The sequence below is a fragment of the Ceratotherium simum genome, chromosome 6 (genome assembly GCF_057802395.1).
Source record: "Ceratotherium simum simum isolate JZ-2026a chromosome 6, ASM5780239v1, whole genome shotgun sequence".
Classification (NCBI taxonomy): domain Eukaryota; kingdom Metazoa; phylum Chordata; class Mammalia; order Perissodactyla; family Rhinocerotidae; genus Ceratotherium; species Ceratotherium simum.
The window spans coordinates 63,953,437-63,975,459 of NC_141905.1; the positions used below are offsets into that span (position 1 = coordinate 63,953,437).

A 22,023-nucleotide genomic window follows, 5' to 3' on the forward strand; every position below is an offset into this window, starting at 1 on the left:
TACGAGGAATCCCAACCTAACCCACAGTTGAGTGCTTTTGTGTATATTCACGGAATTGTGCAAACGTCACCACTATCTAATTCCAGAACACTTCCATCACCCCAAAAAGAAACGCTGTACCCCCCGATCCCTCTCCCCCCATGCCCTGGCAATCATTAATCTATTTTGTGTCTCTATGGATTTGCCTATTCTAGACATTTCATATAAATGACATTGTACGATATGTGGCCTCTTGTATCTGGCTTCTTTCACTTAGCATACTGTTTTCAAGGTATATACACATTGTAGCATGTATCAGTACTTCATTCCTTTTTGTGGTTGAATAATATTCCATTGTATAAACATACTTTTGTTTACCCATTCATCAGTTGATGGACATTTGGGTTGTTTCCACTTTTTGGTTATTAGGAATACTACTGCTGGGAATAGTCACGTGCAAGGTTTTGTGTGGACATGTTTTCAAATCTCTTAAGGTAAGTACTTTTAAATCACGTATTAATATTAAATGATACATAATACACAATAATTAAATGATAATGAATAACAACAAATACACATAATTAGAGTAATTCTTATTCATTAAAGCAGGTTTCCTAATGGCAGCAAATCTGACCCCTCGTGGTAATTCAGATGTAATATGGAACACTGGGTAGACCTACAGTAATAAAATGGCACTATTTCAAACTCAGATTTTTCACTAATTTACACAAACCTTTCACCAAATCAGTCTGAATTAATGAGACACCACTTTACTGTCTCTACCTAAAAATACTAGGGCTATTATGTGCTCTTTAAAATTCCTCTCTTTATGTTGCAAAACGAAAGAAAACCTATCATTTTAATTTGACATACAGGGAGGGACTTGTGTCTCTTTAGGAATCTGGGGTTTGATTTAGAATTCTTGTGAGCACAGAACCTTGTGCCATGCTGTGACTTACCTGTCTGGGTTTACCTAATAAAAGTTCAATAAAAATAGGCTGTATTTTTTAAAATTCTGGATTATACAAAAACTCACTTACGTGGGAGTCTGGGATCACATTAGAACCTCCACCAGTAGACTATCATGCAAATAAAAGCTCTACTGCAAGGTTCTTCATCAATAGACACCATTTCTCTTCAGGATGGTCTCGCTTTTCCCCTAGGGCCTGCTGCTGGCTTCTCCAGCTAGCCTCATCACAGACTTTCCAAGTGTGCCCATCTGCTTCCTGTACAATTAGTAAGGAAATAATTGGGGCATTGCTGTAGAGGCCAATTGTAGCGAAAAGACCACACAAGTAAGAAAGTGTGGATACGTTCTCCAGCGGAAAATTACAAGTTTGCTTGGTTTCAATCATTGGCACCAAGTCTTGGGTTCCTCATCACTGAATTGACTTCTTTCTACTTGGCTTTCTCTTGGCCAATGTCCTGGCACACTATCAGAGGAAAAAATAATTAGAAAGAAGTGTCTTATAGGGCTGAGAGGCACTGGTAGCTTACCAGATGGGGATAATCATGGATCTTCAAACAAATCCTTGACCAGGCAGTAGCACCATTTGTCTTCTTGCCTAAATCAACTATATGCAGTGTTCATACCTCCTGAAACACCTGCGTACGGAGAGAGCTGGGACGTTTGCTTGGTTTTCTCTCCTTCTCAGAGGAACCCGTTGGTGGCTCTTCAGTACCAGGTGGGTCTTCAGTGACCCAACTGTAGTTAGCCCCAAAGAGTTTTCCAAAAGCTTCCCTCATCTTCTCAGAGTTCTTATGTTGCTGTGGAGGAAAGGGGCCCATCTCATTCTTGGTTCACTCATGATTCCAGTTATGTGAGTGTGGGGTGGGGTGTGAAGGTGGGAGAAGCAGCTTATTATTATTTTTATATTATTATTTTTATAAAAATGACTCCTGCTAATTGTAAAAATATCAAAGTATAGATATGCAGTTAAAAAGCACCTGACATGTCACCTTTCAGAGGTAACAAGTATATCACTTTGGTGAGTGTTTCTAGTAATCTCTCTGATGTGTATAATTATTCATACAGCATTTCTCAAATACATTTGAGAGCATGGTGTTAATTTGTGCTCCTCGGGAAGCTGACCCTGAGACAAGGATGGGAAAGGAAGCAATTCACTTGGGAGGTGCAGCAAACAATACTGAGGAATGGGAAAGTAAGACAGGGAGGGTGAGGCAGCCAATTAAGGGTGGTTATCAAGTTAGTTGCTACTGTGGGTGGATGCAGCTTAATCCCACAGAGGAACTCTGGGAAATGGTGTAGTACATGTACATGCCTCAGAGATATCTCATTGGAAGAGTGAGGGAGCAGGAGTATTTATACCCCAGTATTATTGGCTGAGGCTGCCCCCAGTAGGTGTTAATTCTGAGCACTTCCAGCCTGAACAGCCTTCAGAGACATTGGAGAAAGCCCCCCAGGAAAAAGAGTAAGATGCTAGCAGGCAGAGGATAGCCAGACACACACACAGAAGTGGTACTGCTTGAAATATGTGCCAAGCACTGTTCTAGGTGCTGCGACACAGCAGGAAACAAAACAGAAGAAGAGCCCTGCCCTCATGGAGCATTTCTTCTTTTGGGGAACAGACGATAAACAGGGCAAGTAAAAAACATATGGAGTGTGTTACCTGGTAACAAGGACTGTGGAGAAAAATAAGTACTGTGGCGTTCTGGGGAGGAGGGGGAAGGGGTTGGCTGTAATCAGCAAAAGAGGGATCAGAACAGGCCTCACTGAGAAGATGACACTCAAGTAAAGACCCAAAGGAGGGGAGGGGAAGCCCACCATATGGTTACTTGGGTGAAGAACATTCCAGACAGAGGAAACAGCAAGCGCAAAAGGCCCTAAGGCAGGAATGTCCTGGTGTGTGAGGAACAGCAAGGCCTATAAAGCTGATGCAGGTGAGGGGGAAAACAGCAGGAGAGGAAGCCCCGCAGAGCAGAACCTTGCTGCCACTGCATGCCTTAGGCTCCTAGCTGGAGTGAGACGGAAGAAAGTTACAGGAGAGCTGGAGCAGAGGATGACAGAATTGAACTGAGGTTTTGACAGGATTGAACTGAGGTTTTAACAGGATCGCTCTGGCTGCTGTGCTGAGGATGCACTGAAGAGGGGCAAGGGTGGAAGCAGGGAGAACAGTGAGGAGGCAACTGCAGTACTCCAGGTGGTAGCAGTAGAAGAGTGAGAAGCAGTTGGATTCCGGAAATATTTTGAAGGTAGAGCCAAGGTGATTTGTGGGCAGGCTGGATGTGGGATGCGAGAGAAGGAAAGAAGTCAGTGGATCTGGCCTGAGCAACTGGAAAAATGGAGCTGCCTTTTCCTGAATCTGGGAAAACTTCAGAAGGAGCAAGTTTGGGGTCAGGGGTGATTGGGGGCCTGGCTTTGGGCATATTAAATTTGTGATGTCTGTTAGCTACCTAAGTGGAGAGGTCAGCAGGAAGTTGAATATCAGGGTCTGGAGTTCAGAAGAGGTGCAAACTGGATATAAACTGGGGAGTCTGTCAGCATATAGATGGTATGAGCCATGAGACTGGCTGAGATCTCCAAGAGAGCAAGCTAGATAGAAAAGAAGTCTGGGCCTGAACCCTGAGCCCTCAGGGAGATGGAGCACTGAGCAAAGGAGACTGAGCAGGAGCAGCCAGAGTGTGGTGTCCTGAGAGCCAAGCGCAGAAAGCATTTCTAGGAGTGGGGAGTGGTCGACTGTATGTATGTGTATGCATGCGCTACATTAATATAGACATATATGCAGAAACACACTCTCTCTCTTGATATATACATACACACAGAGATAGTTTTAGATCAACAGTGTTGTACTATATAAACAGATCTGTAACTCGACTATCTTCCCACTGAATCTATTGGGAATAGTGCTTTACGGCAAATATATCTGTCCACTCCACTATTTTAATGGCTGCATGGTATTTCATTGTGTACATGTACCATAATTAATTTCTCCCTCTAAATATTTTTCCCAGTTATAGAATTCTAAATTACAGAGCAATGGGCATCTCATGCATTCATCCTTTCATACCCGTGTGATCATCTCCTTGGCATAAACCCTAGAAATCAGGTTGCTGTGTGCAAGGATATGCCCTTTTTATGTTCTAATTCAAGACCGCTTCCTGGGCAGCTCCAATAATCCGAAATGTATTCAACATGGAACAGCCACTGACCTCACGGCAGAACTGCTGGGATGTCATTTCAGGTAGACCCTATTCTACAGAGACCCTTCTGAGCACAGAGAAGACACAGGGCAGCGTTCTGGGTAATCACTGTTAGAAACTGGGCAGAGGTTTGGATCAAGTCAGAAAAATCCACAACAGGAAGCAATCTCTCGGTGCTAGCCCTGAGCTTGACACATGGAGCTGCAGCCGACTTCTGAGTGTAGAACCACTCCATTTTCACGTAGAGCAGAACGAGTCTCCAGGCCTGCAGGCTCTCCAGCAGAGCCACTAAGAGCTTATTACGTCAAGAGCGAATGCAGCAGGGCCGACTCTGTGGCTTAGCGGTTAAGCACACACGCTCGGCTGCTGGCGGCCTGGGTTCGGATCCCGGGTGCGCACCAACGCACCGCTTCTCGGGCCATGCTGAGGCCGCGTCCCACATACAGCAACTAGAAGGCTGTGCAACTATGACATACAACTATCTATTGGGGCTTTGGGGGGAAAAATAAATAAATAAAAATTAAAAAAAAAAAGAGCAAATACAGCAGATGAAGGCAGATATGCCTTTTGTGAAATGACTGTAATTAACTCCAAATCTTTGTCCATACTTTATTTTTGCTGGCTGGATTTGTCATCTTGCTGTTAGAACAAGCCTATTACATACCTCAGATTTTCCCCTTTACCTTGTTATTCTGAGTAAAAGCATGACTCCACCACCTGTCTGGGCCCATAGCGAGGCTTTGTCTGAATGGTGTCAGGACGCCCTGCACTTTCAATCGCAACCTTGAAAATAACATCTACCACTGCCAGGCAGTTGGCTGACAGCCTCTGAGAACTTAAGGGCATTCAGGGACAAGGCGTTTAGTTACATATGTCCTTAAGTGCAGGGAAATGTACTGAGACACCTTTCGATTCTGAAGGAAAATAAGGAAAATGACAAACACAGAGGCATGCCTTGCACCCCTATTCCCATGTCTCGGTGGGTCTGTAAACAGCCTTCAACCCAGGACTCAGGAACCGCTGCTGGTGCTTGACCCTCGGAAATCGCAGTTCAGGACACTCACCCAAGGAGAACTAGTCCCCCATGTGCCATCAAGAGAGGCCACAAGAATGTACCTGACAGTCTGAAGATTTAAAAAGCTTCAGATCTGTGTGACCTGGCTGCATGCTCTGCAGTTCCCGCAGTACATGGGCTTTATCACATCATGCCCTTTCACCACGACAGACCTCAAACCACACACACCAATTCAGCCACCAACACGGCTTCCTCCCCGTCTGCTCCCAGAGCGATGCCTGGTCCAGTCAGGAGGCCAACAGGGAGGATGTTCTTGTATGTCGTGGCTGAGATACAAGTTATTTTGTCCCAAGGATAGAGCAGGTAGAAGGCAGCCTATAGAATTTATGCCAGATTCCATTCCTCAAATGACCATTTCATAGTTTATTATGAGATAATTGCCTCCAGGCCTATAAGCCTCTGCATGATGTTTAAATCAGAGCCTGGGAGTGAACAGCACCTGGTCTTTCCCCACTTGGCCCGGCTCTGCCCGTGCTGCCTGCCGCCTCTCCTCAGAAGGCTATGTAATAGTGCTCCATGGTGCTGACGATGTCACTCTGGTCCTCCAGGAGCTCCAGCACCTGCTGCAGCACAGCTTCACTCAGGCCCGGGCTGAGGCTCAGGCGGGCACAGGCCAAGATGTGCAGGAAGTGGCAGCCCTTCTCCATGTCTGCAGGAGAAAGGGAGTTGGCTAAGCTTGGACACACCTGTCAGACCCGTCTCCCTCTCCTCCTCCCTCTCCCTCTCCTCCTCCCTCTCCCTCTAAATGAAGCTCTTCTCCATATCTCCAGAACCAGGACCTGCATTTTAACAAGATCCCCAGATGATTCTTATGCACATTACAGTTGGAGATGCACCGGTCTAGATTACCAGTGAAAGTAAAACAAAAAAACCTGTTCTCAAGCAGAGAACACACTTTCACCATACTGACATGGACCCACTGCCCATGGACTCAGGCCTTCAACCTTCAAGCATTCTCAATCAATAATTTTATATCCATAACCTAATGGAATTTTAGTGCTTGATGTTTTTTCTCTAGTGAAATTACATGTATAAGTGCATGTATTCAGTGCTGAATCCCCCTCTTCCCAGGTGGGAGCCCTCCTGAGACTGACAGCAGAGCCAGTTTACAGCGGCTCCATGTTCTCTCCCCTAAGCCCTGAGTGATGGGACTGCCACAGTGAAGAAGGGATTCCTACTCTTGGCCTACTGTTCTCATTACTCTCTCCCTAGGCTTCCAAGAAGTCTTGTCTGTGATGGCTGCGTTCTCGTAACCTCTAACCTCTACTCCAAACTAAGACCATTCGGTGTACAGCGATCAAAGTTCAGGGGCAGTCACCTCTTTCCTAGTTGAACTCAATGATTTAGAGGAGTGCTATTCACACTGAAGTTGTGACCAAGAGGATCATGAAGTCAATTCAGTGGGCTGGGACTGGCATTCTTTTTCTTACTCAACAGACTAGGAAATTACAGAATGTATTACATTATAGTTAGGATAAATATTATTTTGAGAAACTTCATTTCAATTATTTATGTATATATAATTGACATAAAATTTATAATAAAATTTTACAATTATAATGCATACCATATATATATCGTATGCATTATAATTATATAATTTATTGGGCCACGATATAAAATGTATTTGTAACTCTCAGCCAAAGTCAAATCTCATTACTAAAAACAAACCTTCCCCAGTTTTTACTTTAAAGCCCCATGGCAGGGCCTGGCAGGGCCTCTCACTGTTCTGTTCCTGACACTGGCACACAAGCTGCTCCCTGAGTGTTGTTTTCAGATCATAAAATGCTTTAGGCTCCAGGAAGGTGCTCAACGAGGTATCACGGTGTTGGGAAAAGCATGGTTTGGGACTCCGTGCACAGTTGTGGCCTTGGGCAAGTCATTGCGTCTCCAAGCCTCAGTTTTCTCACCTGTGGGGAGGGGGGCACGTCTGAGGTCCTTTCCAGCTCAAGGGTCAGACTATCACAGGCAGTGGTCCTGGGCTAACCAAGACTTGCTAAACTCTGACCTCTAGTGGCTACATCAATTCATTATTCCTCCCCACTGGGGTTACTGTTGGAAAACCTGCCACCTCCACTGGTCACCACCTTTCCAGGCTGTTTCTTCAACATCCATTCGATAAAGATTTCCTGAACACCTCCTACGCGTGTAGTGCTGAGCAAGGAGGAGCCAGTAGAGAGTGGCAGATGCAGAGCTGACTCTGGAGTCTAACAGACCTGAATTCAAGTCCTGGCTACGACTGGGGCAAAGTGGTTCACTTCTCTTAGTATGTTTCCTTGTCTGTAAAATGGGAAGAAAATCACCTACTCTACTAGGTGGGTTGTATGGATGAAAGGAGACCCACGGCAGGTGCTTCTTACAGGGGGAATTACTATGATTCTATCACCAGATCCATAACTTAAGAAGATGCACATAACCTAGTGCCTGCTCTAAAGAAGCTTTAACTCAAGATGACTTACAGGCATATGAGGGGGCCTAAGCAGCGATGCTGACTGCCCCAAAGCCCTCAGCTATTTCTTCAGAAAGGCCATTCTGCCGCCTGAGGGTTGTCTGGTAAGGCTATTCACAGACTGACCTTGCAGTCACGTGGGGAACATGAACTCAGACTCTTTTTCATATGAGAAATTATCCAAAATAGTAAACATAGAAAAAGCCACCAGCAGCTCCCTGGTGGCTAGCACACTGATATCATTCGACTCTCACCAGACAAACCCACCAGCCAAAGGCAGGCTCTTCTGAAAGGTGCTGTCCTGGCAGACAGAGCTTCCTCACAATGCATCTCAAAGAGAAATAATAACCGCGCCTTATATTTTCCCAAGCACTTTTGCTATTGCCTCATTTTATACCGTACCTCTACCAGAAGCCAAAAATGGCTGATGTTCTAATGACTCAAATTATATTAAAATAAATTTCAGATACAATCTACTAACTATAAAAAGTTACAAAAGCACTTTAACAGTAGTTTTAAAAGATTATAATAAGATAAAAAACATTACTCCAATATGAGTAGTGTTAAACAGTATTCAGTTTCCACAAAAAGCAGTTGTCCCGGGGCTGGCCCTGTGGTGTAGTGGTTGAATTCGGTGTACTCTGCTTCGGCGGCCCAGGTTCACGAGTTCGGATCCTGGGCACACACCTACACCACTCGTTGGCAGCCATGCTGTGGCAGCAACCCACATATAAAATAGAGGAAGACCGGCACAGATGTTAGTTCATGGCTAATCTTCCTCAAGCAAATAAAGAGGAAGACTGGCAATGGATGTTAGGGTGAATCTCAGGGTGAATCTTCCTCAGGAAAAAAAAAAAGCAGGTTGTACCATCCGAGGCAAAGAATGAATCTGAGCTAGGTACATGTGTAGCTTTTTGAAAAGCTAATGGTATAAAGTAATCATCTAGTAAAACGTGCCAAGTTAGAAGTTATCAAATGTTAATTTTCATAGGTGTGAAAATGATATCGTGATCATATAGGAGAACGTCCCTATCCTTAGAAAACATGAGCTGAAGTTTTTTTAGTGAATCTAGTGCAGGGTAGGTGGGTGTTTATTGCACTAGTCTTAATTTCTCTTTAGGTTGGAACATTTTCAGAATAAAAAGTTGGGGATAAAAAGATGTCTTTAATGTGAAACTCCTTCTTTTTGGATAATCCACCATTGTTGTACCCATACTTAAAGCCAAAATAAAGATCTTTAACTTTAGCCCAATAATTATAGAGCAAAATCTACACACAGATTCTATCTGAAACTAATTCCTTCCAGATCAACATTAAACCTCACAGAGTAAGCAGCTGGGTCTCTCCAGGCTAGAGAGTTTAAGGGCTGTCACCTGTGCATGAGGAAATAGAATGTCATTGCTATTTCACCCTTTCATAACTCTAAGTTTTGAGCACTCTTTCAAAAGGTTTTTTGGTATGATTCCATTTTTTCCCCCAATTTTTTTTATTGTGGTAAAATGCACATAACATAAAATTTAACATCTTAACTATTTTTAAGTGTACAGTTCAGTGTTATTAAAAACATTGATAATGTTGTACAACCATCACTACCATCCATCTCTATAACTTTTCATCTTGTAAAACGGAAACTCGGTACCCATTTAATAACTCCCCATTTTCCCCTGCCCTCAATCCCTGGCAACCATCATTCTACTTTCTGTCTCTATGATTTTGACTACTCTAAGTCCTCATATAAGTGGATTCATACAGTATTTGTCTTTTTGTGACTGCCTTATTTCACTTAGCATAATGTCCACAAGGATCATCCATGCTATAGCACGTGTCAGAATTTCCTTTTTAAAAGACTGAATAATACTGCATTGTATGTATATGCCATATTTTGTTCATTCACTCATCGGTTGATGAACACATGAGTTGCTTCCACATTTTAGTTACTGTGAATAATGCTGCTATGAACACGGGTGTTCAAATACCTCTTCGAGACCCTGTTTTCAATTCTTTTGGGTATATGCTCAAGTGGAATTCCTGGGTCATATGGCAATTCTACTTTTAATTTTTTGAGGAACCACCACACCATTTTCCACAACGGCTAAGCAATTTTACATTCCCACTAACAGTGCACAAGGGTTCCAATTTCTCCACAACCTTACTAACACTTGTTATTTTCTGGGTTTTTTTATAGTAGCCATCCTAATGGCTGAGTGTTGGGACTCCCCTCAGCCTCAGAGAGACTAACGTCCTCACTTTCATTCCTGATTTTAGTAATTTGAGTCTTGTCTCTTTTTTTCTTAGCCCATCTAGCTAAAGATTGGGCAATTTTGGCAATGTTTTCAAAGAACCAACTTTTGCTTTCATTAATTTTCTCTATTGTTTTCCTGTTCTCTATTTCATCTATCTTTGCTTTAATCTTTATTATTTCCTTCCTTCTGCTAGCTTTGGGTTTAGTTTGTTCTTCTTTTTCTAGTTCCTTAAATTTTAAAGTTAGGTTGTTGATTTGAGATCTTTCTTGTTTTTTTAATGTGTTTAAAGTTCCTCTTGGCACTGCTTTTGCTGTGTCCCATAAGTTTTGGTATGTTGTGTTTTTGTTTTCAACCATCTCTTAAGTATTTTCTAATTTCCTTTGTGATTTCTTCTTTGATCCATTGGTTATTTAAGAGTGTGTTGTTTAATTTCCAGGAATTTGTGAATTTTCCAGTTTTACTTCTGTTATTGACTTCTAACTTCATCCCACTGTGGTCAGAGAAGATATCTATCTTTTCAAATCTATTGAGACTTGATTAGTTACCTAACATATGGTCTATCCTGGAAAATGTCCTATGTACACTTGAGAAGAATGTGTATTCTGTTTTTGTTGGGTAGTGTTTTGTATACATCTATTAGATCTAGTTGATTTATTGTGATGTTTAAGTCCTCTATTTCCTTCCTTATCTTCTGTCCGGTTGTTCTATCCATTATAGAAAGTGGGATACTGACGTCTCCAATTATTATTGTAGAACTGTCTATTTCTCCCTTCAATTGTGTCAGTTTTTACTTTATATATTTTGATGTTTATGATATTTTGATATATTATGATGATACATAAATGTTTATAACTGCTATATCTTCTTGCTGTATTAGACCTTTTATTAATATACAATGTCCTTCTTTGTCTCTAGTAAACTTTTTTGATTTAAAGTCTATTTTGCCTGATATGAGAATAGCCACCTCTGCTCTCTTTTGGTTACTATTTGCATGGGATATCTTTTTCCATTCTTTCACTTTCAATCTATTTGTGTCTTTGAACCTAAAGTGAGTCTCTTGTAGACATCATATAGTTGGATCATGGTTTTTAATCACTTCTGCCAACCTCCGTCTTTTGATTAGAGAGTTTAATCCATTTACATTTAAAGTAATTACTGATAAGGGGGGAACTTACTTCTGTCATCTTGCGATTTGTTTTCTATATGCCTCATAGCTGTTTGTCCCTCATTTCCTGCATTACTGTCTTCTTTTATGTTTAGTTGATTTTTTTTGTAGTGAAACATTTAAATTCCTTTCTCATTTCCTTTTGTGCATATTCTACAGCTATTTTCTTTGTGGTTATCGTGAGGATGACATTTAACATCCTAAAGTTATAACACCCTAATTTGAATTTACTCCAGCTTAACTTCAAGAACATACAAAAACTTTGCTCCTTTGCAGCTGTCTCCACCCTTTTAGTTGTTGGTGTCATAAAATTACATCTTTATACTTTGTGTGCTCAAGAACATAAATAATTCTTTAAATGCATTAATCTCTTAAATTATGTAGAAAACAAAATATGGAATTATAAACCCAAGTAACAATAATATAAGCTTTTAGACTAAGACTTGTTTTTTTAAAAAATGTGTTAGTCTCTTAAATCATATAGAAAACAAAAAAATGGAGTTACAAACCATTGTTACAATACTAGCTTTTATAATTGCCCTTGCATTTCTTTATTGAGATCTGTATTTTTTTTTTTTTTGTGAGGAAGATCAGCCCTGAGCCAACATCCATGCCAATCCTCCTCTTTTTGCTGAGGAAGACTGGCCCTGGGCTAACATCTGTGCCTATCTTCCTCCACTTTATATGGGACGCTGCCACAGCATGGCCTGACAAGCGGTGCGTCGGTGTGCGCCCGGGGTCTGAACCCGGGCCACCAGCAGCGGAGGGCACGCACTTAATTGCTATGCCACAGGGCCGGCCCTGATCTGTATTTCTTTATATGCCTTCAAGTTACTATCTAGTGTCTTTTCATTTCACTCTGCCAAACTCCCTTGCGTATTTCTTGCAGGGCAGGTCTAGTGGTAACAAACTCCCACAGCTTTTACTGTGGATTATCTTGATTTCTCCCTCACTTTTGAAGGTCAGTTTTGCTGGATATAGGATTCTTGGTTTACAGTCTTTTTCTTTTGGCACTTTGAACATATCAGCCCATTGCTTCTGGCCTCCAAAGACCTCCATTTCTGATGAGAAATCTGCTAATAATCTTATTGAGGATCCCTTGTATGTGATAAGTTGCTTCTCTCTTGCTGCTTTCAAGATTCTCTCTTTGTCTTTCAAAAGTTTGATTATATGTGTCTTGGTGTGGTCTTTTTGAGTTCATCTTACTTGGAGTTCATTGAGCTTCTTGGATGTTTATATTCATGTTTATCATCAAATTAGGGGTTTTCAGCCATTATTTCTTCAAATATCCTCTCTGTCTCTTTCTCTCTTCTCCTTCTAGGACTCCCACAATGCATATACTGGTCCCACTGACGGTGTCCCACAGGTCCCTTAGGCTCTGATCACTTTTCTTCAATGGCAAGTTTGCTGATTCTTTCTTCTGTCTGTTCAAATCTGCCTTTGAATCACTCTAGTAAATTTTTCATTTCAGTTATTGTACTTTTCATCTCCAGAATTTCTTTTTGGTTTCTTTTTAGGTTTTCTATCTCTTAGTTGACAGTTCCATTTCGTTCATCCATCATTTTCTTGACTTTCTCCACATCTTCCTTTAGTCTTTTCGGCATCTTTAAGATAGCCGTTTTAAAGTCTTTGTATAGTAGATCTGTCATCAGGTATTTTTCAGGGACAGTTTCTGTTGATTTTTTTTCCTTTGAATGGGACATACTTTCTTGTTTCTGTGTAGGCCTTGTGATTTTTAGTTGAAAATTGAACATTTGAATCTAATAATGGGATAACTCTGGGGAGATCAGATTTTTCCCCTTCCCCGGGGATTGCTGTTTTTTGTCATTGTTTTTGTTTTTCTGATTGCTGTAGACTGTCTCTGTGCCAAGGATCAGCCTGAGTTGTAAACTTAAGGTCTTCTCTGGTCTTTTTCTGAGCCTGTGTCTTTCCTTGGACACGTGTGGTCACCTTCTAATTTTCCTCATATATGCAGTTGCTTTTGAATGCCCTTGTCTTTCTCTTCTGGCTCCCAAAAAGGGAAAAAAAGAAAAATGAAGGGGGTAAAAAAAAGGGCCCAGTCCTTTAAATCCCCTAGAAGTCACTTCAGCTGTTGGGGAAGGTGTAGCAACAATGAGGGGAGGTGCAAGAACAAGGGCCGTCCACCTCTTTGTCTGCACCTCTGTGATCAGAACCAGTAATCAGAGCACAGACCCCTCATATTTTGAGGACCAGGTCGTTTTGCCCACCCTGGTTCCCGCAAGCTCTGTGCACGTTGCTCTAGGAACAAGTGCACAACTGCCTGCCATGTGGCTGAAGGTGGGGGATGGTTAGCTGCTACGAAGAGCTGAAAACTGAATGAAATTAACCCCAATTTACTGTCCAAGCCTTCCCCTGGAAGTTGCAAGCTTTCAATAGACTCCAGAGTTCCAAAATAGTTACATCAGACGGGTGTAATAGTTGTTTAAGTGGAGAAACAGATTCCTGGTGCTTCCTACTCCATCTTCCTGACAGTTCTATAAAACACCAATTTATTGAATCCTCATAACTACCCATGATGTAGGTACTATTATTATCCCTATTTTGCATGTAAAGAAACTGAGGCACAGATTTACCCAAGGTCACACAGCTACAAAGTGGCAGAGCTGGGATTCAAACCCAGACAGGTGACTCCAGAGCCCAGCTCCTCACAAGTATGCCATGCTGCCCATCTTCAGACAAGCAGTCCTCATGTTTACAGCCCTTTCATTATTGTAGGTTTAGCCTTTGCTGAAATACTCATAAATGACTAAAGATTTTAAGTACTTCTACCAATCATCCTGACAAGGAAAAACTCAAAGCTATGTTTTGTATAAAAGGTTAGAAACGAACTCAAGGCCCAGAAGAATGGTTAAATAAATACATATAATGGAATATTGTGCAGCTATTAAAAAGACTGAGGTATTTTTATATGCACTATTGCTGAATGACCTCTAGAAGCCAATGTTAGATTTAAAATACAAGGTGTGGAAGACTGAGTATTGTATGCTAACCTTTACTTGTGCTTTTTAAAAAGGATAAACTACACAAATATGTTTGTAAGTGCATATAACACTTCTAGAAGGACATGCAGGAAACTAGTAACAACCAGTGCCTTTGGAAAGGGGAACGTGGAGCCTGAGGCTCAGTAGTGGGAGGGAGTCTGACTTTTCTGTGCACGTTTTTGCACTGTTTGACTTTTCAGCGTGTGCATACATTATTATTCCAAATAGTTTTTTTAATGTGATAGATATTTCCTATGAAAAGAAGTGGTTGCCGCAGATATCAAGACAGTCCCTAGGAGATATTTTTACTGGCATTCTCAGTTACTCAGGTTCCAGAATTCAGCCCTGGGAGTTTGCTAGTTCCAGGGGATTGGCTTATGGCTTTTAGAGGCTTCCATTTACAGAATGAGTGGCAGAGCCTGTCTACCTTGACACACACACTCACCAAAGCAGGAGCTGCCCTGTGGGTTAAAAGTGGATATAAAACCTGTCACTTTTACAGACCCTCAGGTCACCAAGGTGGCTTGGTTTTCCTAAGAAACCAAGTGTGAATTCCTTTCATTTGCTTCACCTGGACCTAGATTATTTCAATCCACCCCACTCCTAATGCAGATCAAAATAAGAATCCGGCCAGGTGGCCTGGGACTGGGATGAGTGCAGGAATGTTATTTGGGGGGCAGCCTCTCATCCCTTCTTGGTTGAAGAATCCCACATTTCACTGCTCTTAAAAGCACCTTAATTGTGGATAGACAGGCTTTCTCCTCAACTAAAGGATACTTGTCCTTATTGTTCTGAATGAAGTAAACAACAACCAGAAACCTTGCATTAAAATAATAGATTGCTTTCAGTTTATTTTAAGATCTGTTGTCAACATCACTCTGGGATCTGACCTCACCAGTTCTTAAAGGCTGAAGAGGGCCGAGTACCATAAACACCAGGGCTGGAGACCTGGTCCAGCTCCACCCGCTGACTCAGCCTGGAACAGGTCCAGGCCCCAGGGACGTACGGGCTGAAAGGAATGGAGGTGGACTTCTCCAGAGAGAAAGAAAGCAGGATGAGGAGACCTGCCACCACTAACAAGCCTTTCTACTTTTCTTCCAGCGTCATTTGTTGACGTACGCCAACATCTGTTACTAGCATATGTTTGTAAAAGGTGGACTTTGAAAAGTCACCTTTAAGACTGATCAGTTTACACACGATTTAAAGATAGGACTAATGTTGTCTTCTCTTTCTAACTAGTGTGAAAATGGTAATGTCTGCTGTCAGACTAACTACAGTTTGAGTTTCTAACCACTAGGGGCTGACCTAACTCCACTAAAAGCAACTATTTTCTAAACCATTTCTTTTGCAAATTATCAGTTTCCAAGATGACCTAATTACACTGTTCATAAACTGTAATGTCTGGAACCATTCTTCCCAACACTAAAAGCCTTGATGCTAGAAGAGAGGAAAATGTCAGGTTTGGGTTCAAAGACAAGAGAGTAGAACAAGAAATAACACAAATCAGAGAGAACAGGAGCACCAGAAGGACATCAAAAAGTCTTAGCCTAGTGACTTACCTCACTGTATCAGAATCACCCGAGGATCTCACCTGTCTAGCCCCATCCCATCTCCTGGTGAATCAGAAGCCCCAGGGGTGGGACCTGAGCACTTGTATATTCAAAAAAGCTCCAAGGTTGAATCTTATGTGCAATCAAGGTCAGAACAACCCTGTGAGCCTAACACTTACTCTAGAAAGGAAGAACCTGGGCTCAGAGAGGGCAGTTATCTTGATGAGTCACACCTCCAAGTCACTACTGGGGAAAGCCTCAGGTCTCCTGACTCTCCATCCAGCGCTCTCTGGGAGGGAACAGCCCCTTCCAGTGCACCAGGGCCCTCCCCAGGGCCCTCCATGTATATTACACCACTTACGATTTGGTTTCTGACAGTCTTCTTGAATGATACGGTGGATCTTTCTGTGCAGTTCTTTGTCTTCTCTGGTTACCTAAATAGGAAAAACGGTTCCGAGAGAAAGCATTCTTAAGTAACACAGTGGTTGTGTCATCCAGACTCCCAAATTAGTATTTAGAATAGTTTCTAAAGAGTCCATAACGAGGGCCGGCCCCGTGGCTTAGCGGTTAAGTGCTCGTGCTCCGCTGCTGGCGGCCCGGGTTCGGATCCCAGGTGCGCACCGACACACCGCTTCTCCGGCCATGCTGAGGCCGTGTCCCACATACAGCAACTAAAAGGATGTGCAGCTATGACATACAACTATCTACTGGGGCTTTGGGGGAAAAAATTAAATAAATAAAATTATAAAAAAAAAAAGAAAAGAACATCTTCAATAAAAAAAAAAAAAAAAAGATTCCATAACGATCACCAAGCCTGCACCAACAACATGGTTTTCGATACTTGGCCTATTGTCAAACCAGCTCTGTCCCTAAGCAGCTCACTGCTCCGTAGTTGACCCAGAGGCACACTCCCTCAGGAGGTGGTTTGTTGCGGCCATGATAGAAAGAAAAACCGGAATTCCATACTTTTCTTTTTAAATATTCATAAAGTTTCTCTTATTTGTTATTATATCTTTGAGGGAGGCACAAGTGATCAAAGGCTCCACTCTCCACGCCAGGACTCTTTCCTCTGGGCCCTCACATCTGTCTTGTGTCTCATTAGTTTTCTTCCTTCTCTCAACCACAAAGAAAAACAAAAGAAATAAAAACTGTAAGGACAAGCTAGCAAGAGAGTAAATCTAGCCTATCCTTTGAAACACTTTCTGTTCTCAAAGGCAAACATAACCTAGTTCCTTTCTCAACCAGCTCAGGTAAGACGGAAGCAGCAACCAAATGGGGTTCACCTTCATGTTCAATAGTAAGTCTAATGACAAAAAAAGAAAGAAAGAAAGGGAAAAAGAGGAAGAAAGGAAGAAAAAAGAAAGCAGCATGCAAACAAACACATGTATCAGGAATGCCTGTCTGACCAGACTTACAGAATGACCAGATTATAGGAAGACCAGATTTATAGAAGGCGATACTGACAACAGCCAGCCTTCTCTCTCACAAGGTTATTGTGAAGATTAAGTAAGGCAATGTGGGTGAGAGCTGCTGAAAGCTGGAAAGCACTATACAAATAGAAGTATCTACATTACTATGATAACAATTTCCCTGAGGCGAGGCCCTCAGGAAAACAGGAACCTACAACCCCAGGCAGTGAGGTGGAAGGGGAGGAGCGAAGTCAGAGAAGGGGGATGGTTCTGCTGAGGAAAAGAGAGCTATTATTGCTTGATCACCCCATTCCAGCTCATACTGATTCACAGGAGGAAGTGCCCCAGCCCTGCCACACCTTGGCCCTGAACTGCTGCCCATGATCCTGCTGTTCCTCAGCAAGAGCTGCTTTCTACAGACCCAGGAGGCTGACCCCAGAGTCTCCCAGGGGAAAGGTGACTGGCTGGGGTGGAGGGGTTTAAGGTGAGCTGCCCAGCGTGAGCTTCTCTAACCTCACAACTGCCACCACGCCTTCCCATGCCTGGAGGGGGCAGACTGCACTCACCCTTATACAGAATGGAATAATCCTTTCAAAAGTTATTCAAATAGTATTTAAAACATATCCTAATTTTTTAAAACTCTCTAAAATGGGGACTCACTAGAGTAAGTCAACATCAAGAAAACGTCCTACTGAGGTAACTGTCCCCTCAGGAATCACGTCTGTAAACAGTGAGACTTCGGGATCCCTCCAGGTTTTGATCTATGTCTAGGAGAATGGGCACTGAAGCCACACCTACACAACTGATAGCAGTGGTCATGAGGAGGCCTGCTTTCAGCTTGGCTCCTCCAACAGCAGAGGTAGGCAGTGAGGGGTGAACTTTAACTCTGAAAGCATGAGGCAAGCAGGCACTCGTACCCCTGTGGGACTGTCAATCAGAGCAGCCTTTTGCGAGGCCAATCACACTGTGCTGACCAAAAGCTTAAATGTACATGCCCTTTGCTCCAGCAATTCCTCTTTAAAGAGTCAATCGTACAGAAATACTCACAGAAGCTCACAAAGATACTTGTGCAAAAATAGCCATAGCAACACTATTTATGAGCACAAAAGTTGGAAACAACATAAACGTCCACCAGAGAAGTGGTTAAAAAAATTCATGGCAAGTTCCCATAATGTGGAATATCACGCAGATGTCAAAAAGAATGAGGTAGATGTATAAGTACTAACCTGGAAAAATGCCCGTGAAGTGCTATTTTGGTCTCAAAAAGAGTTGCTGAGCATTGTTTAGAGCAGTGGCTTTCAAGTGTCCCAGGGGACACTTGACAATGTCCGGAGACATTTTTGGTTGTCACAACTGGATGTTGCTACTGGCATCTAGTGGGTGAAGGCCAAGGATGCCACCAAACATCCTACAATGCACAGCACAGCCCCTCACAACAAAGAATCATCCATAGTGTTGAGGTTGAGAAATCCTGATTTAGACGATGAGCACATTTTTTTGTAACAAAAAAGCCACAGGAGCATTTGTAAATGCAGATACACGTCTAGAAGGATACCCTGTTAAGATTTTTTTTGGTTTAATTTTGGTGATTTTTTTTTTGGTTTAACTCGACAACATAAAATTGGTACCTTGGGAAAAGCTTAGGGCCGACTTTCACTCCTTACTTTATGTACTTCCTTAATGATTCATTTTTAAAAACAGTAATTAGTAATAAATATATTTGTAATTGAAGCCAAGAAGGAAAAAAATTAAAGTGCAGCTCTCTTACATAGAATAGGTTGTCAAAACCACCATCTTTCTGGAAAACAAGTCCTTTTTCCTGCAGCAGCTTTATAGCATTCTTAAATATACTATGAATTGCCTTGGGAGTGGTGTCATTCTTAAAATCCACCTGTAGGAAGAGGAAAAAGGAAAAGAAAAGAAGAAAAGAAATAAGTCGCATCTTACAGCACCTGAGAGTAACTCCCTAGACCAACTGGTTTATGAATTCACCCAACAGGCTTTTCAGCTGCTGAGTCAAAAAGATTCATGCATGCACCGGCCTAGCACGATGATGTTGAAGGAGGCCTGGGAAGTTTGCTCTTGCAGGATCATGCTTGGTAACTGTTCTACATTTTAGTTGTGATTTTTTTTTGGTTTAATTCGACAACATAAAATGAAAAAGCAAAAGGACAATCTTCGATTTATTTTTTCTTATACAGAACCAAACATTGCATACATACTAGCTCATTTTTTTAAATTAAAATTGTGGCTATACACAACCTCTTCCTAAGGACTTCAAAGAATTTTACACACACTGAAATAATTTGGGGATTCTGGTATGTAGAAAGTATTAACTAATCTCCTTATTTTACACGGGGGACAATGGAGGCAAATTTTACACGGGGGACAATGGAGGCAAACAGCTGTACAGAGACCTGTCGAAGGTGGGTCCATGGGCTGATGGTGGACAGGGGTCCTCGAGTGAAGCAAGAACACCACATGGAAGGAACCTCTGCTGCGATCAGTTTGCTCTCTCCTCCATTTCAATATTTCTTCCCTTCTCTAAGAGAGAAGTTTGCCTAGAAAGGTCACCAGGTCATCCTATCTCTTATTCCCAAGGAAGCTGGGTTTCCAGCTATGCCGCCCCACAGTTAACTAGACTGCATGCTTCTTGCATCTGGGACTTCGCATTTCATCTCAGCCATCTCCCCAGCGGCACACAGTGGGTGACCAACAAAATATTTTTGTAATGAATGGATATAAATACCCTACTATAGAGGCTGTGTCCTTCTTATTCCATTGGGGATTTTTAGTTCATTCCTAAAACAAAGAAAGTGGTGAACAACAATTGTCCTTTAAGGTACAGATCCATTTTTGTTTTTTTGTGAGGAAGATTATCCCTGAGCTAACATCCATGTCAATCCTCCTCTTTTTGCTGAGGAAGACTGGCCCTGGGCTAACATATATTGCCAATCCTCCTCCTTTTTTTCTCGATTTCTCCCCAAAGCCCCAGTAGATAGTTGTATGTCATAGTTGCACATCCTTCTAGTTGCTGTTATGTGGAACGTTGCCTCAGCATGGGCGGACAAGTGGTGTGTCAGTGCGCGCCTGGGATCCAAACCCGGGCCGCCAGTAGCGGAGCGCGCGCACCTAACCACTAAGCCATGGGGCCGGCCCCAGTACAGATCCATTTTTAATGTGACAGAAATTTGTCAAGATATTAAAATGATCAGAGTGCCAAAGAAACATGGCAAAGCTTCCAAACAAGTGTTTGAAGGCAAAGTTCTAGCTCTAATGAAAGGTCATTAAGGAGGCAACCTAGGGCAGCACCCACAAATGCTGAAAAAGAGGTGTGTTTGAGATTTGCTGAGGACATTTCCTCAAAATGACAGAGAGAGGCAAGAAACCCCCAAATGGCCTCGAGTGTTGACAATTCCATCCCTAAAGAAATCTTCTCTTTCTAGAAGAGGCCTCCCAACAGGCATTGTTTTAATCTAATAGAACCTGGTGATGTTTCACAAACGTGGGCTGAAGAGGACAGTCTAACACTCAATTAAATTAATAGTCTAAGTTTTTCCTCAACAGAACAAGCTGGAGAATCTGGTCACTACAACATTAGGGCCTAAAAGTTAACAAACATTCCAGGTTATGACGCACCCATTCTCTGAAGGGAGGAGGCCAAGAAATATTTGATGACTCCCACTAGCAGAAAAGCTATTTGAGTGTGTTTAGAATAACACCTCACCTAGCAATCTGTAGCCACACATTTTTTTATCCGGGGGGCTTCAGGCAAAGCTGTTTTAAATTTTACACGAGTGCTCTTACTCAGGGGAAGCGCAATCAACCCAATATTGACTCCCCCACAAAACTTTATAACTACTTAATCTTTGTAATTCTAAGGAGATTTGGTTTTCTTAGTCAAATTAATACAAAGATCTTAAGGATTGAGTTTATTACATCTCTTACCAAGATAGAAATAAATTGGAAACTAACTAGAAATGATTGTTACATGATTATTTCCGTTATTAAAAATGACTCTTGGTTATCCCCAGCCCCTACCAAAGCCCAGTTTCTCCTCCCAGATTTGAGTAAGATCACTCAGCAGGAAGAGAGAGTGCTAGGCCCAAGAGATTAAGAGCCCAGTTTCAGCTGTGAACAAGAGCGACCTAACAGAAAAGGCTCACTGTAAATATAAACAAGATGTGAAGCTTCCTTTCCAAAAACATTTGCCTCAGCTGACCTCAGGACATACTTCCCTGCTGGTTCTAGAGACACAGTCTCAATGGTAAAGCCTCCAATCATCTCTTCCAGTCAGCAGCTTTTCCTAGCCTTGTGTCTTTCTTGCCTTTCTCTAAAGAGCAATGACAGACTCATCTGATTCAGGAAACCGAAAGTGCTCAGAGACTAAAACTCTGACGGGCTGACTGTGCTGAGCCTTCGCAGGCCTCTCCCCGTCACAGGTCAGGAACTGGGTGGATCTCTGAAATAAATACAGAGTCTTCATTCCCAAACAAACTCAACATTTATCCAGCTGTCAGAGAAACAATGGTTTCGCAAGGTCTGCTTATCAGGTTTCTGGATTTGCTAAGAAGGCCCACCGTGGAAAAAAAAGGGAGAAAACATTCAAACCCATGCCCCCCCTGCCCCTAAACTATAACATGATCACAATGATTTTTTGTGAAGCCTTCATCTGTATGACAACAGAAACTGCCCAAGGATCTAGGGTTTCACCACCATTGTAAAGCATCTTTAGTCTCCCAGGGTCTATTAAACAGAATTCAATTTAACAACACTGACCACCCCAACGAGAGCCAGGTCAGGGAATAATTCATAATTAATGGAAAAATAGTTTCCAAAGACAAACACAAATATAGCACCATATTCATTTCTTTTTAAACATACAGCACTGGGCAGACAGAAGTTTCTGCTCTAAGCATTTTCAAAAAGCTCCCCACGGATTGTTTTGAATGGAGGAGGCTTTTAGTCCTCAAAGAGTCCTCAAGTCTCT

The 22,023-nt window shown here is 42.2% G+C and overlaps 1 protein-coding gene across 5 annotated transcripts in view; it reads right to left on the reverse strand.

The window, feature by feature from the left end:
• Window positions 1-4,689: 4,689 nt before the first annotated feature.
• The window catches only part of STN1 (STN1 subunit of CST complex), a 47,171-nt gene continuing 29,837 nt past the window's right edge, over window positions 4,690-22,023 (reverse strand). For 4 of the 5 annotated variants that reach the window (XM_087432547.1, XM_087432552.1, XM_087432548.1 and 1 more), the window contains 3 exons: window positions 18,802-18,924; window positions 15,986-16,058; window positions 4,690-5,864 (listed from right to left, as the gene is read on the reverse strand). In XM_087432547.1, coding sequence (XP_087288673.1) covers window positions 5,707-5,864; window positions 15,986-16,058; window positions 18,802-18,924 — 354 coding nt within the window. In that variant the 3' untranslated portion in view covers window positions 4,690-5,706. The remainder of the gene's footprint in view (window positions 5,865-15,985; window positions 16,059-18,801; window positions 18,925-22,023) is intronic. The other variant, XM_087432550.1, reaches the window with a different exon arrangement.